At 45.3% G+C, this 17397-nt stretch overlaps 1 protein-coding gene across 1 annotated transcript in view; it reads left to right on the top strand.

The window, feature by feature from the left end:
- The window catches only part of MTCL1 (microtubule crosslinking factor 1), a 158453-nt gene that overhangs the window by 123027 nt on the left and 18029 nt on the right, over positions 1-17397 (top strand). Inside the window, exon 11 of the mRNA XM_075826415.1 lies at positions 17008-17259. Coding sequence (XP_075682530.1) covers positions 17008-17259 — 252 coding nt within the window. The remainder of the gene's footprint in view (positions 1-17007; positions 17260-17397) is intronic.

A 17397-nucleotide genomic window follows, 5' to 3' on the forward strand; every position in this document is an offset into this window, starting at 1 on the left:
GGAAACCAGTGCTTCAAAAAGAAAAAAAGTCTATATTTACCCCCGGCCGTTCTTTGTTTTCCATGCAGATTTTATCCTGCGGCTATGCCATAAATGTCTAAGATAGATGGGAATACCCCTTTAATAAGCCATTACCACAACTGGCATGTAAAACACTTTATTATACAATACTACATGTTGTTTGGTGCAAATCACACATCACAAAACCGGCTGATCTGATATCAACTTTCAATCTAAAGAAAAATATTTGTGTCCTTCAAACTGTTTACTTGTAAATTATTCTTGAAGTTAAGCAATGTGATATGTTCGGACTTGAATAACCAAAGAGTTCTCATATAAAAAATGAGGATGTGGTTGTCTGCTCAGATGTGACCACAGGGAAAAGATTAGTGAGACAGAGCAAGATTTAATGGAGATTACAACTGAGATTAACCTCATTTCTCTGCTTCGAACCGAAGTGCACTGTGCTACAAAATAAATCCTTTCAAAAAGCTTGTACACGGTTACTTCTAATCTCCAGCCTGTAAGGGTATGTTCACACACACTAATTACGGACGTAATTTGGGCGTTTTTGCCCAGAATTACGTCCGAAAAATGCGGCTTGAAAGCGTTGACAAACATCTGCCCATTGAAAGCAATGGCCTGACGTTTGTCTATTCACACGAGGCGTATATTTACGCGCCGCTGTCAAATGACGGCGCATAAATAGACGCCCGCGTCAAAGAAGTGACCTGTCACTTCTTGGGGCGTAATTGGAGCCGTTATTCATTGACTCCAATGAAAAGCAGCGCCAATTACGTCCGTAATGGACGCGGCGTTCAAGCGCCTGCACATGCCGTTATGGCTGAAATTACGGGGATGTTTTCTCCTGAAAACATCCCCGTCATTTCAGCCGTTACGGACGCTGCCGTGTGAACATACCCTAAGGGCATGACCACACGTGGCGGATTTCCTCCGCAACTGTCCGCATCAATGCCGCACAGCATCTGCGTTGCAGATTCTGCTGCGGATCTGCACAAAATGTGCAGTAAATTGATGCGGACTAGCTGCTGCGGACTGCGGTAAAAGTACTTCCCTTCTCCCTATTCAGTGCAGGATAGAGAGAAGGGACAGCACTTTCCCTTGTGAAAGTCAAAGAAATTCATACTTACCGCCCGTTGTCTTGGTGACGCGTCCCTCCTTCGGCATCCAGCCCGATCTCCCTGGATGACGCGGCAGTCCATGTGACCGCTGCAGCCTGTTATTAGCCTGTGATTGGCTGTAGCCGTCACTTAGACTGAAACGTCATCCTGGGAGGCCGGACTGGAGACAGAAGCAGGGAGTTCTCGGTAAGTATGAACTTCATTTTTTTTTACAGATACATGTATATTGGGATCGGTAGTCACTGTCCCGGGTGCAGAAACAGTTACTGCCGATCGCTTAACTCTTTCAGCACCCTGGACAGTGACTATTTACTGACGCCTCCTAGCAACGCTCCCGTCATTACGGGAGCCCCATTGACTTCCTCAGTCTGGCTGTAGACCTAGAAATACATAGGTCCAGCCAGAATGAAGAAATGTCAAGTTAAAAAAGAAAGACGGATCCGCAGCACACATAACATGTGCATGACAGCTGCGGACTTTATTGCGGAAATTAGAATCTCCATTGAAGTCAATGGAGAAATTCCGCCATGAGTCCGCCACTGCTCCGCAACAGACAGAGCATGCTGCGGACACCAAATTCCGCTCCGCAGCCTATGCTCCGCAGCGGAATTTTACGCCTCGTCTAAACGAACACTGCTAAATTAAAGTGTAAGTCAATGGACAAACGGCTCCGCTGCGGATTAACGCTGCGGAGTGTCCGCAGCGGAATTTAAGTGAAATTCCGCCACGTGTGAACCCAGCCTAATAATGAGGATTCTAAGGTGATAGCTGCTTGTATCCAGGGTCTTAGGGGGGATTCACACGAGCGTGATTTTCGTGCGTGCATGCCGCGTATTTTTCGCGCGCCACGCACAGCCCTATAGAAGTCAATGGGGCAGTTCAAACAGTGCGTGATTTGTGCGCAGCGTTTGTTCGCTGCGTACAAAACGCGACAGGTTCAGTATCTCGGCGTATTTCGCGCATCACGCACCCATTGAAGTCAATGGGTGCGTGAAAACCACGCAGGTCGCACGGAAGCACTTCCGTGCGAACCGACTGAAACAGCGCACCAGCTGTCAAAAGGATGAATGTAACCAGAAAAGCACCACGTGCTTTTCTGTTTCCAAACATCCAAATGGAGTGTCTTTGAGATGAGCGAACCTGGACAATCGAACCGAACTTCACCGGGTACGGCCGAACTCGTTTTGGCCGAACCCTCCAAAAAAATTTCCGGTACGCGACGTCAGGAGATAGTCACTGTTCAGGGTGCTGAAAGAGTTAAACTGTTTCAGCACCATGGACAGTGACTACCGATCCCAATAAACATGAACCTGTAAAAAAAAAGTTCTGACTTACCGATAACTCCCGGCTTCTTCCTCCAGTCTGACATCCCGGGATGACAATTCAGTCCAAGTGACAGCTCCAGCCAATCACAGGCCAAGCACAGGCTGCAGCGGTCACATGGACTGCCGCGTCATCCAGGGAGGTGGGGCCCGATGTCAAGAGAGGCGCGTCACCAAGGACGCGTCAACAAGGCAACGGCCGGGAAGTTCTCGGTAAGTACGAACTTTTTCTTTTTTTTTAACAGGTTGCTGTATATTGTGTTCGGCATTCACTGTCGAGGGTGCTGAAAGAGTTACTGCCGATCAGTTAGCTCTTTCAGCACCTTGGACAGTGACGGGCGTCGACTAGCCTCATCTCTATGATGGCGGCTGCACGAAAATCACGCAGCCGCGCATCATACACGGATGACACACGCAGCTGTCAAATGGTTTTTGCGCGCGCAAAACGCTGCGTTGTTTGCGCGCGCAAAAACGCAACGTTCGTCTGAATCTGCCCTTAGGCTTCGTTCACATCTGAGTCAGGGTCTCGTTCTGACGTTCCGTCAGAGCTTCTCATCAGAACGGGACCCTGACTGAAACAAATGTAAACCATATGTTTCCATTTGCATCACCATTGATTTCAATGGTGATGTATCCGGTGCCAATAGTTTCCGTTTGTCTCAGTTGTCCAACGGTTCCGTAATTTTTACGGAATCAACACTGTAGTCGACTACGCTATTCATTCATGGCACCGGATACATCACCATTGAAATCAATGGTGATGCCAACGGAAACCTACATTCAGCTATTCTGACAAGAGTGGCAGACCTCAGGGTGTTGTTATATAGTCTGGATATTAAATGAAACATTTTCTGATTAAATAAACACATTTTGTCCTATTGTTGTAGATAGCGTTCTATGACCAGTATGTAATAAGTTCTATTTTATTCTGTCTCCCACATGTCTTGGACCATTGTGATGCCTATGGCATTTAGTCTTTTTTAAATTTGTGTATATGTTCAAATGTTGTCACTTTATTCATTTATTATTTGTTATTTGCACTCCTGAATTTTTACTCTTGACCCCATGGTACCTTTTCTTGCAAAAATGGATGTTACTGTATATTCTGTATGACCTATTGAACTGTATTTCTTCATAATCTAAATTTTTATTAGGAATTTTAGCAAATACAAAAGCAAACAAGCCAAAGAAAACATCTCAATATACATACATGTTATTATTTGCATTGTCTGTAGTTCTCCTAGGTAAGACATTAGCATGTTTCAACATATTACACCCACACCTTATCTGCGAAATTCACATCTCAAGCTATAGGCATTGTCTCTCCTTGATAAGGTCTCATCATAAAAGTAAATCCAAGGCTTTGTGTAAAGTGTGTGATATCATTCTAAGTCCCACGAAAGGAGGGAGGAAGAAGAAGAGGGAAAGAGAGAAGTAGGGAAAGGTCAAGGAAAGAGATAGAAGCCCAGAGCTAAACGCCCTGGGCCACCCAGAGACTCCCAGTGTCCCACCTACCCAGTGGGGACAATGAGAGGATGGACTGGGAAGGAAAGAAGGGGTTCCCTTCTCCCAGACGGAAGCCACTGAATTAGCAGACTGCTCCTGCCCGACCCCTCTATGGGGGGGTTCCGCCTAGCCATTTAGCAAAGTGTGGACCAGATTTGAAGGACGACCATGCACTCCACAGTGAAAGAACTTTACCAAAGCGATCACTGTCCTCTGCAACCAGAGATTCCATTCGACATAAATAATCCATCTCCGCCACCCATTCGACAACTGAAGGCGGCACAGTAGATTTCCAATGTCTAGGAATAACTGTTCGTGCCGCAGTCAAGAAATGCTGTAGTAGCCCCTTCCTAATACTCGGCAAAGGGCCCGGAATTAGGGATAGCAAAGCCATCTGAGGAGTGGGTACCAGCTTTGTACCTTCCACTTCAGTATAGATTTCAAAAATCGCTTTCCAGAAGGTCTGCAATACTTGACATGACCACCAAATGTGCAACATTGTTCCGGTCTCAGTCCCACACCGCCAGCACAAGTCTGACACCTCAGGGTACATTCTGCTTAGAATCTGTGGGCAACGGTACCATCTAGTCAGTATTTTGAAGTTCTTTTCCTGTGCATGACATGCCACCGGCATTTTGTGAGACAGAAAAAATATGCGATCCCAATCAGCCAGTGACAGGGTTACTCCCAGTTCTCGCTCCCATGCGCTGACGTATGCAGGAGGCTGATCATCACAGGCCTCTAGAAGTAAGGTATACAGGTTAGATATCACCCGGGCCGGAGGCTCGGTTTGAAGCAACAACGACTCAAATGCAGTGCTAGTGACGATATGCATCCCGCCCGGTAGGGCCGAACGTAAAAAGGTGGACAATTGGGTATGTTCCATCCAAGAAAGCGTGCTCCCCGGGCAAGTCCCGCGCAACTCGGACAAAGGAGCGAGCCTCCCCCCAACCGACATTACCTGACATAATCTCGTGTCTTCAGAAGAGGACCAAATCAGAAACTGTTTCGTATTGACAGCTGGTAAAAATTCCGGGTTATCAAACAGCGGGCTAAGGAGCCCGGGTCTATGTGAGAGGCCCTTTCTAACCATCAGTCTGTCCCATAAAGTGAGGCAGTGCTGGGTTAGCAATGGCAGGGTCGCAAGCGCCGGCCTATAATCAGGAAGAATCCATGGCAATGATCTAAGTGAGAGCGCGACTATGGACTGCTCAATCTCTACCCACTGTTTCTTGGATCCATTATGAAACCAGTCCACCACCCTTGCGAGTACTGCGGCCTGATCAAGTCCGGGAGTCCAGCTCCTCCCTTCAGTTTTGGACGGGACAAAGACTTCAGATTAAGGCGCAGCCTCAAAGTGCCCCACATAAAGTTCCGAAAGGCTTTCTCCAATGCCTTAAAAAATGTTCCGGGGATTAATACTGGAAGAGCCTGAAACAGATATAAAAACCGAGGGAGGACTATTGAACTGTATTAACCATAAAACTTTGTTCACATCTACGCTGGAGGCTCCATCAGGAATGTCGCTGCTGTCCATTGTGTGACAGAGCCGTCACAGCAGTGTGGCATCCATTATAAACGTAAGCCACAATGCAGAATTGAACAGAGCCTTACTGGTTTTTGTTTTTCATTTGTGTACATTAAAAATCTAGAACCACTTCTGTATAAAGCAAGCAGTTCCATTAATTTTAGTAAAATTTTGTTAATTAAAGTCGGAAACTATTTCTGGCATGCCTATACATGTCTTTGCTAAATAATCTATATGTGTATTTATTATCTGATAGCAACGCTACTTTCAACACAAAAATCTGTAACTTTTGTCAATAATGTTGGGTCACATGACTGTAAGGTAATCCCCTGTGTTTTACAGCGGTGTTTCTATGAGCCATGGGGTCACCATCAGCCTGCATGACCCATTTCCTGTTGCCTACCTGTTGCCGCCCTGCCTCAACGCCGCCCTCTAACTCCAATAACCCCTCCTTCATGAATGCTGTCTCCACACCACTACACTGATGTCACTACCTCAGGCAGAAGGAAACCCTTCTAGGCAGCGATTGTACGGAATTAGTTTGAACTGCTTACTGATAGCCTGATGGATTAAATTACGTCCTTTGCCTTCCCGTACAGACCCTGTGCTAAACACGTCTCCTTAGCTGTGCTGATCACAGGGTGATTTTGGTTGATGTAGTTTGGTTGAGGTCGCGGTAAAATTATTACAACAATGCAATTGTTTTATTTATCTACCTCGGTTGGGTATATATATGGCCAAAAAAAATTGGCAGAGTGCTTCTTTAGGGCGATGTTTAGACCTGGCAGAAATTTTCTACTGCAGATTTTGCTGCAAATTCGCCGCAAAATTTGCATATTTGACACTTTGCAGTGGAATTGAACAGCAATTCCGCCACGCCTGAACATGCCATCACATATCTTTCTCGTTGAAACTTTGCATGATTTTTACGATTCTTTTTGTGCGGTGGGCACATTTCTTGCGCTGTAAGTATGCATTACATTTATGAACCAGGAAGTTTGGTGCTATAGGTCCCTCCCATATAGTATAGTGGTATAGTACCTTGAATTATCAGAGGACTCAGAAAAAAGGACATTTTAATGGATAGTGACGTAACTAATGCTAAATGATAAGATACCATTTTGTCATTTTTGATTTGTAAGTGGCATCTTTGGCTGCAAACTATGGGGGCTCCTAGAATCGCTCTTAGGCTAGATTCACACGAGCGTGGGGAAACTCGTACCTGAAAAACTTGACCATTTTCACAAATCCCCATAGACTTGAGCCTATGGAGGGATCCGTTAAAACTGAACAAAATAGGACAGGTTCTATTTTTCAACGAACCCTTCACATGGTCCATTGAAACAAAGGCCGTGAGAACGGCCCCGTTGGAAAACATGCGTTGTTGTTTCAACGGCCGTCACACGTACATATTCAACGATCGTGTGAATCAGGCCTAAGGCCTTATTTACACAAACTGTTAAACGTCCGTGTGACGGCCGTTGAAACAACCGCCGTTACACGGACCTATATAATTCAATGTGGCCGTTCGCACGGGAGTTGTTTCAACGGACCATGTGAAGGGTCCGTGAGAAAATAGGACATGCCCTATTTTTTGACGCTTCATGCATCCCTCCATAGATTCTAATCTATACGGGATGCGTGACATCGCACCCCGCAGCACAGAGCACGGATGCACCTCGGACGTGAAAAACTGATGTTTTTCACGTCCGAGATTCGCAACGCTCGTGGGAATCCGGCCTTAGGCTGGGTTCTCACGGGTCAGATACGTTGTGTAAAAGTCCGCAGTGTATCCAACCTGGAACCCGCAGGGAATTCCATCCAAAAAAATGCAACAAATTGTGGTGCAATTTATCGGGCAGAATCTCGGCTGCAGTGGTTAAAAAACCCAAAAACCTTATACTTACACCCGGTAATTGTCATAGCGACGTCCCTCTTTTCTCCTTGCAGGCTGACCTCCTGGGATGACGCTGCAACCCATGTGACCGCTGCAACTTGTGATTGGCTGCAGCAGTCGCATGGGATGGCACATCATCCCAGGAGGCCAGGCTGCACTTAGAACAGAGGAACGCGACGTTATCAAAACGGCCGGGTTGTAATTATTATTAATTTTAAACCCCAAAAAACATTTTCGATTTTTGTGGTGGAATTGCAGCTTTTCCACTGCAAAAGTCGCACCATTAACTATTTAATTCAATGGGGAAAAGCCACAACAATAGAGTAACGAATCTGCAGCATGAATTGACATGCTGCGGATTTAAAAACCACTCTGCAGATCATTTTCTGAATGTTTTCACTGCAGATTTTTTTCTGCAGTGTGTACATGAGATTTGTTTAAATCTCATTCACTTTGCTGCTACTGTAAATGCTGCGAAATTCCGCCCAGAATTCTGTTTCAGAAATTCCACTTGCATTTTCAGTTTCATTTTTCTCAAAAACAGGTCAAAAAGTCACAAAATAAAAAAGCCACAAAAAACAGATGTAACAAATGTACGTAAAAACGCTTGAAGCGCATGGTGTTTTTTCATGTGTTTTAAAATGTAGAAAAAAAAGTGTGTCTGAAGGAAGTTTTAAATGGTATCACTACACAGTATATGGATACAATGATATGTTTTTGTCTTTATTACTTTTTTATTACCATTGACTCTGTGAGTCCTTATATACCTGCAATTTGATGTGTTCACTATGCTTGAGAAAGGTACTGTTGTACTGAAACGTCGCACGGGGGATTAAAGCTGTCTTTTTTGGAAGTGCTGCCTCTTTATATATTTTTGAAGGAGGCCTTAGGCCAGAATCACACACAAAGTTTTGATGCTATGAAATTGATTTTCTTGTGAATTGATGGACTGTGTTGTCATCAATACTAGGATCAGCCTAAATGCTGACGATTGGCACAATTTTTTATGTTTTAGGGCATGTTCAGATGTGGCGGACACATTTCTGCTGAAGATTTTGCAGTATATCCGCAAAGCATCTGCATTAAAATCCGCAAATCTTTAGCAAATCTGCCATGTCTGAACATACCCTAAGGCCTTATTCACACGGACATGTCCATTTTGTGAGCGCAAAAAACGCTGCGTTTTGCGTGCGCAAAAAGTTTGTGTGGCAACTGCATATGGAGCGCGGCTGCGTGATTTTCGTGCAGCCGGCATCATTATGACACTCTGTTTTTATGTTTACAAACAGAAAAGCACGAGTTCTGTTTTCATTCATTCTTTTTACTACTGTAGCGCGCATCACGCGCGGCATCCGGAAGTGCTTCCTTGTGCCGTGCGCGATTTCAATGACTTCAATGGGTGCGTGCTGCGCGAAACACGGGCAAGTATAGGACATGTCGTGAGTTTTAGGGCATGACCACACGTGGCGGATTTCCTCCGCAACTGTCCGCATCAATGCCGCACAGAATCTGCGTTGCAGATTCTGCTGCGGATCTGCACAAAATGTGCAGAAAATTGATGCGGACTAGCTGCTGCGGACTGCGGGAAAAGTGCTTCCCTTCTCCCTATCAGTGCAGGATAGAGAGAAGGGACAGCACTTTCCCTAGTGAAAGTAAACAAATTTCATACTTACCGGCCGTTGTCTTTCGGCATCCAGCCCGACCTCCCTGGATGACGCGCCAGTCCATGTGACCGCTGCAGCCTGTGCTTGGCCTGTGATTGGCTGCAGCCGTCACTTAGACTGAAACGTCATCCTGGGAGGCCGGACTGGAGACAGAAGCAGGGAGTTCTCGGTAAGTATGAACTTCTATTTTTTTGACAGGTTGCTCTATATTGTGATCGGTAGTCACTGTCCCGGGTGCAGAAACAGTTACTGCCGATCGCTTAACTCTTTCAGCACCCTGGACAGTGACTATTTACAGACGTCTCCTAGCAACGCTCCCGTCATTACGGGAGCCCCATTGACTTCCTCAGTCTGGCTGTAGACCTAGAAATACATAGGTCCAGCCAGAATGAAGAAATGTCAAGTTAAAAAAGCAAGACGCTTCCGCAGCACACATAACATGTGCATGACAGCTGCGGACTTCATTGCGGAATTTAGAATCTCCATTGAAGTCAATGGAGAAATTCCGCCATGAGTCCGCCACTGCTCCGCAACAGACAGAGCATGCTGCGGACACCAAATTCCGCTCCGCAGCCTATGCTCCGCAGCGGAATTTTACGCATCGTCTAAACGAACACTGCTAAATTAAAGTGAAAGTCAATGGACAAACGGCTCCGCTGCGGATTAACGCTGCGGAGTGTCCGCAGCGGAATTTAAGTGAAATTCCGCCACGTGTGAACCCAGCCTTACGCAGCGCACATAAGCTGCATGAAAATCACTGACAGTCTGAACGGCCCCATTCACTTACATAGGTCCGTGCGACGCGCGTGAAAATCACGTGCGTAGCACGGACGTATAACACGTTCGTGTGAATAAGGCCTTAATCTGGTGTCTGCATTTGTTTATTGCTGGGGGATGCTGGGAATATAGATTTACAATCTGGGATTTCTTCTGTAATCTGGTCACAAGTAATAGGCTTTTCTTTATATACTCGAGTGCGGTTGCTTTGGTAACTTGGTTGTAAAATTTGCTTCTTGAGATCACTGCGATCATGTATTTATCGTGTATACAAGTTGTTTTCTTGCCAGTAGCAGGTGGTTTAGTAATCAGGACACTGCACTAAGGATTTTACAATTGCTCCTGGCAGCCACTTCATACTGACAGGTTAAAATATGTGTCTGGAAGAAAGATTAGCGGAATGACTGCAATATCTGGAAGAAGATCATTCAGTGCAGGAAGGAGACGCCGGCCACTAATGAGATGTTTGGGTTATAAATCACTATTTTTCCTACCTAAATCTGGGAGTTCCCATGGACAGACACTGCGTCTGCTCATAATATGATATCATATTTCCTGAATTTTACCATGTGCAGTATTCAATATTTTCAAGTGGAGGAAAATGTGTCACCATCATTTGTTTCATATTTCTTAAAATAAAAATAGAATATTAACCAGTATAAAATAGACTTTATATTTGTGTTTAGCATCATTTACTGTTTATTTTGATATATGACATGTTCGCTTCTGGCTGATTTCACACATCCAGTTTTGATGCAGTTTTCTATGCAGTTTTTAAAGAGAACCTGTAACCTGCCCAAAAAACTGCAGCCGTCATCTCAGTTAAATTGCAGGCTACCCCACAGATTCTGTTGCTTTTTATTTTTTTTCTTCTAGCCCCCACTGTTGCCGAGATATCGTGGCCGTTAGTTCTGGTGTCCAATATGCAAATGAGGCCTTTGACTGTCAAGTCACCTGTCACTTGATAAGGAGTAACCGCCCACTTGACAGTCAAAGGCCTCATTTGCGTATAGGACACCAGAACAAATGGCCCCGATATCTCAGGAATGGTGGGGGCTAGAAGAAAAAAATAAAAAGCATCAGAATCTGTGAGGCGCCTGCAATCTAACTGAGATGTAAACTGCAGTTTTTTGGGCAGGTGACAAGTCCTCTTTAAGCCAAAGCCAGAAGTGAATACCAAAAGACTAGAGTATCAGAAATCTTTCTTTCCTTTTGAATCTACATCTGGATTTCACTCACAAACTGCACCAAGACGGCATGTGTGAATCAACCTTAGGCTATGTTCACACGGGGTATTATGCCGAGTTTTTTGACGCGGAAACCGTGTCGCAAAACTCGGCAAAAACGGCCCGAGAACGCCTCCCATTGATTTCAATGGGAGGCGTCGGCGTCTTTTTCCCGCGAGCAGTAAAACTGCCTCGCGGGAAAAAGAAGCGACATGCCCTATCTTCGGGCGCTTCCGCCTCTGACCTCCCATTGACTTTAATGGGAGGCAGGAGAAAGCGTATTTCTCGCTGTTTTATGCCCGCGGCGCTCAATGGCCGCGGGCGAAAAACGGCGCGATAATCGCCGCGAAAATCGGCGTGCAGGGAGAGGAATATCTGCCTCAAAGTTCCAAACGGAATTTTGAGGCAGATATTCCTCCCCCAAAATACTCCGTGTGAACATAGCCTTAGAGTAATTTGGTTGGGGCTAGCGTGGGGACTTATTTGATACATGTTGTTTTACACAACAGTTACTGGGGAACTTTACCCGTTAGACTCTGCAGCAACTTCTTTTGTACCGGCATTCCAGCCATCATGTAATCAGTGATGTTACCATTGGCATGAATAGAGCCAGTGGCACTGCCTATATTCTATATCCCCCAAAAATTAAAATATTCTATACATAGTGCTCATTGAGTGATATTTATATAAAATCGGAAAAGACATAAGCGGTTCTGTTTTCTTTTTTGAGTTCCAAGCAGTCTCTGACCCACGCTATAAATATGCAGGTTTAAGGACTAGGACAGACCGCTGTTAATTTACGGCAGGGTGTCTTTAAGTGGCTAAGGACAGAGTCTCTCAAAAATCACAATAATGAAAACATTGAAATATTTATGTATACAAACATCTATTCAGTTGATATGTAGCTTTTAGAGATTCATCACCACTTATTTCCAATGGTCGATCCATTCAGCTCAGCAGGGCCACCAATAATTCCCAAATCCAGAAATAAACCAAGCCATCGGACACCGCTTCAGGGTGCAAATACATCTTTATTCCAGCAAAGTACACTAGCACAGTACAGGCTGCGTTTCAGCCATACAAAATCCAACACCATATCAAGTTTATATACAGGTACTTATGAAGTGACACTCCACCCACTGGTGACATCACAGCTCCATATCTAAAAGTAAATATAAAAGCAGTTAAAAACATAATACAAATCTATAAATAGATAACATTGTTAGAAGATGCCAAAATATAAAGCACAGATGAACTTTATAATTCGAAAACAAGTCGACAGATTATTATCATGCCACTAATGCTTTCTAGTAAAGACAAGTTGGTAAGTGGGCCAGCATTGATGTAACTAGGGCAATGAAATAACACATTCTAGGTAGAATTTAACATTACAGTATATGTATATTTTAGTGTAGAAATCAGATTACTATAGACAAAGCAATCTTGTTACTATCATATTCATGGGATAATGGTTACATTTCCACACATATACACTACCGTTCAAAAGTTTAGGGTCACTTAGAAATTTCCTTATTTTTGAAAGAAAAGCACCGTTTTTTTCAATGAAGATAACATTAAATTAATCAGAAATACACTCTATACATTGTTAATGTGCTAATGACTATTCTAGCTGCAGACGTCTGCTTTTTAATGCAATATCTACATAGGTGTATAGAGGCCCATTTCCAGCAACCATCACTCCAGTGTTCTAATAGTACATTGTGTTTGCTAACTGTGTTAGAAGGCTAATGGATGATTAGAAAACACTTGAAAACCCTTGTGCAATTATGTTAGCACCGCTGTAAACAGGTTTGCTGTTTAGAGGAGCTATAAAACTGACCTTCCTTTGAGCTAGTTGAGAATCTGGAGCATTACATTTGTGGGTTCGATTAAACTCTCAAAATGGCTAGAAAAAGAGAGCTTTCATGTGACACTCGACAGTGTATTCTGGTTCTTAGAAGTGAAGGCTATTCCATGCGAGAAATTGCCAAGAAATTGAAGATTTCCTACAACGGTGTGTACTACTCCCTTCAGAGGACAGCACACACAGGCTGTAACCAGAGTAGAAAGAGAAGTGGGAGGCCCCGCTGCACAACTGAGCAACAAGACAAGTACATTAGAGTCTCTAGTTTGAGAAATAGACGCCTCACAGGTGCTTAACTGGCAGCTTCATTAAATAGTACCCGCAAAATGCCAGTGTCAACGTCTACAGTGAAGAGGCGACTCCGGGATGCTGGCCTTCAGGGCAGAGTGGCAAAGAAAAAGCCATATCTGAGACTGGCTAATAAAAGGAAAAGATTAATATGGGCAAAAGCACACAGACATTGGACAGAGGAAGATTGGAAAAAAGTGTTATGGACAGACGAATCGAAGTGTTTGGATCACACAGAAGAACATTTGTGAGACGCAGAACAACTGAAAAGATGCTGGAAGAGTGCCTGACGCCATCTGTCAAGCATGATGGAGGTCATGTGATGGTCTGGGGTTGCTTTGGTGCTGGTAAAGTGGGAGATTTGTACAAGGTAAAAGGGATTTTGAATAAGGAAGGCTATCACTCCATTTTGCAACGCCATGCCATACCCTGTGGACAGCGCTTGATTGGAGCCAATTTCATCCTACAACAGGACAATGACCCAAAGCACACCTCCAAATTATGCAAGAACTATTTAGGGAAGAAGCAAGCAGCTGGTATTCTATCTGTAATGGAGTGGCCAGCGCAGTCACCAGATCTCAACCCCATAGAGCTGTTGTGGGAGCAGCTTGACCATATGGTACGCAAGAAGTGCCCATCAAGCCAATCCAACTTGTGGGAGGGGCTTCTGGAAGCATGGGGTGAAATTTCTCCCGATTACCTCAGCAAATTAACAGCTAGAATGCCAAAGGTCTGCAATGCTGTAATTGCTGCAAATGGAGCATTCTTTGACGAAAGCAAAGTTTGAAGGAGAAAATTTATTATTTCAAATAAAAATCATTATTTCTAACCTTGTCAATGTCTTGACTATATTTTCTAGTCATTTTGCAACTCATTTGATAAATATAAGTCTGAGTTTTCATGGAAAACACAAAATTGTCTGGGTGACCCCAAACTTTTGAACGGTAGAGTACCCAATAGCCATATAAAATTATCGTAATCTGACACTCACGTATGGTTTAAATGCAGTATCATCCAGTGTGATGCAATTATACTGTACACATACTGTATGAAGTGTAGCCTCTAAAACGCAAATAATATAAGTTCTATGAGCAAGTAATAGAGAGCTAGTGTCCAATGCAGGGGCGTAACTAGGAAAGACTGGGCCCCATAGCAAACTTTTGACTGGGGCCCCCCCTCTGCTGGGTATCACACAACCCCCCCCCTTGTAGATAGTGCCTCCCTATAGATTCCACCACACAGCGCCCCCCTATAGATAGCACCATACACAGCCCCCTGTAGATGACGCCATACAGCGCCCCTGTAGATAACGCCATACAGAACCCCTCTGTAGATAACGCCATATAGCCCCCCCCAAAAAAAAAAACGGCCTATAGTTTGTCCTACAAAAGACATGCATCCCCTATCCACAGGATAGGGGATACATGTGTGATCGCTGGCAGCGATAAGGAGAACGGGGGACCGAAAGTCCCCACGAAGTTCTCCATGACAAACCTCGGACTTCCGGCGTCTGCGCAGTTCAATAAAAATGAAAGGAACGCTGGTCACGCATGCGCACAAGCGCGACCGGCGCTCCATACATTTCTACGGAGCTGCCGACACAGACCCCGGAAGTCCGAGGTTTGTCATGGAGAACTTAGGGGGGACTTTCGGTCCCTCGTTCTCCTCATCCCAGCGATCCCACATGTATCCCCTATCCTGTGGATAGGGGATGCATGTCTTTTGTAGGAACAACCCCTTCAGTGGCGTCGCGCTGTAGCAGCCATAGCGGCTGCTAGCGGAGCCTGCGGCCATCGGAGGGGGCCGTGCCGGCGGGTGCCATGGGCCCCCTCATGCTGCAGGCCCTGTAGAAGTCGCTACGGCTGCTATAGCAGTAGTTACGCCACTGCGTATAGGTTTGTACGGCGTAAAACTACAGCTCCCAGCATGGCCGGAACAATGGTAAGGATATGCTGGGAGATGCGGTTTCACAAAAAAAATCCTATCACCATCATCTCGCTGCAGATCATACAGTGACTACATTACTGATTAGAGGCAGAATAAACATTTACATTAAGTGACTCACCGGTGACATCTCAGATTCTAGTTCTTTTCTTCTCCCTCCGGTTCAGACATCTATGATGGATTTCTCCCGGCCATGACCCATTTCTGCAGTTTTCCGTTTAGATGTCTTCAGCTTCTCATTTCTGCACCTATAAACAAAGTTAAATTTCTCAACACATCTAAATATAACTGTCACACACACACACACACACACACACACACACACCGTGCCCCCTGTAGATAGTGACCTACATAGAAGCCCCTGTAGATAGTGCCCACATATGGACTCCAGAGCTGCAAGGCAATAGTGCTAACCACTGAGCCACTGTGCTGCCCTACATATAGCTTCCCCTATAGTTAGTGCTCCACGTATAGCCCACCTCTGTAGATAGTGTCTCACATATAGCTCCCCCTGTATATAGTGTCCCACATATAGCCCACCCCTTTAGACTGTGCACTACATATAGCCACCCTGTTGCTAGTGCCCCACAGGTAATCCACCGCTGTATATAGTGTCCCACACATAGCCCACCCCTATAGAAAGCACCCTAAAAAAATAGCTCCACTATAGATAGTGCTCTACATATAGCCCACCCCTGTATATAGTGCCCCACATATAGACCCCCCCTGTATATAGTGGCCCACATATAGACCCCCCTGTATATAATGGCCCACATATAGAGCCCCCTGTATATAATGGCCCACATATAGAGCCCCCTGTATATAGTGGCCCACACCCCCACATATAGACCCCCCTGTATATAATGGCCCACATATAGAGCCCCCTGTATATAATGGCCCACATATAGAGCCCCCTGTATATAATGGCCCACATAGAGCCCCCTGTATATAATGGCCCACATATAGAGCCCCCTGTATATAGTGGCCCACACCCCCACATATAGACCCCCCTGTATATAATGGCCCACATAGAGCCCCCTGTATATAATGGCCCACACCCCCACATATAGACCCCCTGTAGCTACTGGCCCACATATAGACCCCCCTGTAGCTACTGCCCCACATATAGACCCCCTATATATAATAGCCCACATAAAGATGACCCCCCCACTATAGATAATGCCTTTCACATTTTTATGAGGGGAAAAAAAAAATTTGACATACTCACATGATCCCGTTCCCACGCTGTTCACTGGCGATGCAGACATGCTCTCTTCTGAGCATGTCTGCAGGAGCTGAACGAGCATCCTCCAATGACGCTGATTGGCGGGGCAGAATGACTTGCCCCGCCAATCAGCACCTTCCAAGCATGGAAGCGGCGCGATGATGTCATCGCGCCGCTAGCCAATCAGTGTCATTGTAAGGCACTGGATGGTCAGGCACGGAACATGCCCGGCCATTCAGTGCTAATACATGTATTTGGCTGCCGCTAGCACTGGGGCCCCCTCCGGTGCTAGCGACACCTACAGGCATGAGAGGGCCTGTGTAAGGCTCGGCGTCGCGGGCCCCACAGTAGCGGCGCTACCGCTGTAGCAGCCATAACGGCTTCTAGCGGCGCCACCGGGCATTTGGGTGTGCGCGTCGGCTGGCGGCACGGGCCCCCTCAAGCCCCGGGCCCCGTAGCAGCCGCTACTGCTGCTACCGCGGTAGTTACGCCACTGGTCCAATGTGATTCCACAACATATGTGTAGAGAGCATTGTTGAAATTGACAAATGAAAATGAAAACTTTAAATTTTTGTACATTGTTACAAGCCTGAAATACAAAATATTTTCATTTTCTTTATCCAGTTTGAAACAAGTAAACCAAGAGCGCCAGAAGATAGAAGCCAAACTGAGAGGAAGGAATCCTTCAATCCTGAGCGAGATGAGTACAAGAAGCTGCTAGCTGAGAGTCACAGGTTGGTGATGGACCTTCGTAGACAAGTCCAGCAGTGTGATAAGAACTGGAACCGGGAGAGAGCAGAGCTTGTGAATCGAGTTGACAGAGAAAGGCATGACTGGGAAGAACAAAGAAAAGATCTCCTGTGGAGAATAGAAGAGGTAGAGTGCTATAAATAAAACATGGCAAGAAATATGTCAAACCTTAAAACCCTATTACAGGGGCCAATAATCGGACAAACAAGCATTCATATGAACACTCGTTCCCGATCATTAGCCTGTGTAATCAGAGCAACGATT

This window comes from Rhinoderma darwinii, chromosome 5, assembly GCF_050947455.1.
Source record: "Rhinoderma darwinii isolate aRhiDar2 chromosome 5, aRhiDar2.hap1, whole genome shotgun sequence".
NCBI classification, from domain to species: domain Eukaryota; kingdom Metazoa; phylum Chordata; class Amphibia; order Anura; family Rhinodermatidae; genus Rhinoderma; species Rhinoderma darwinii.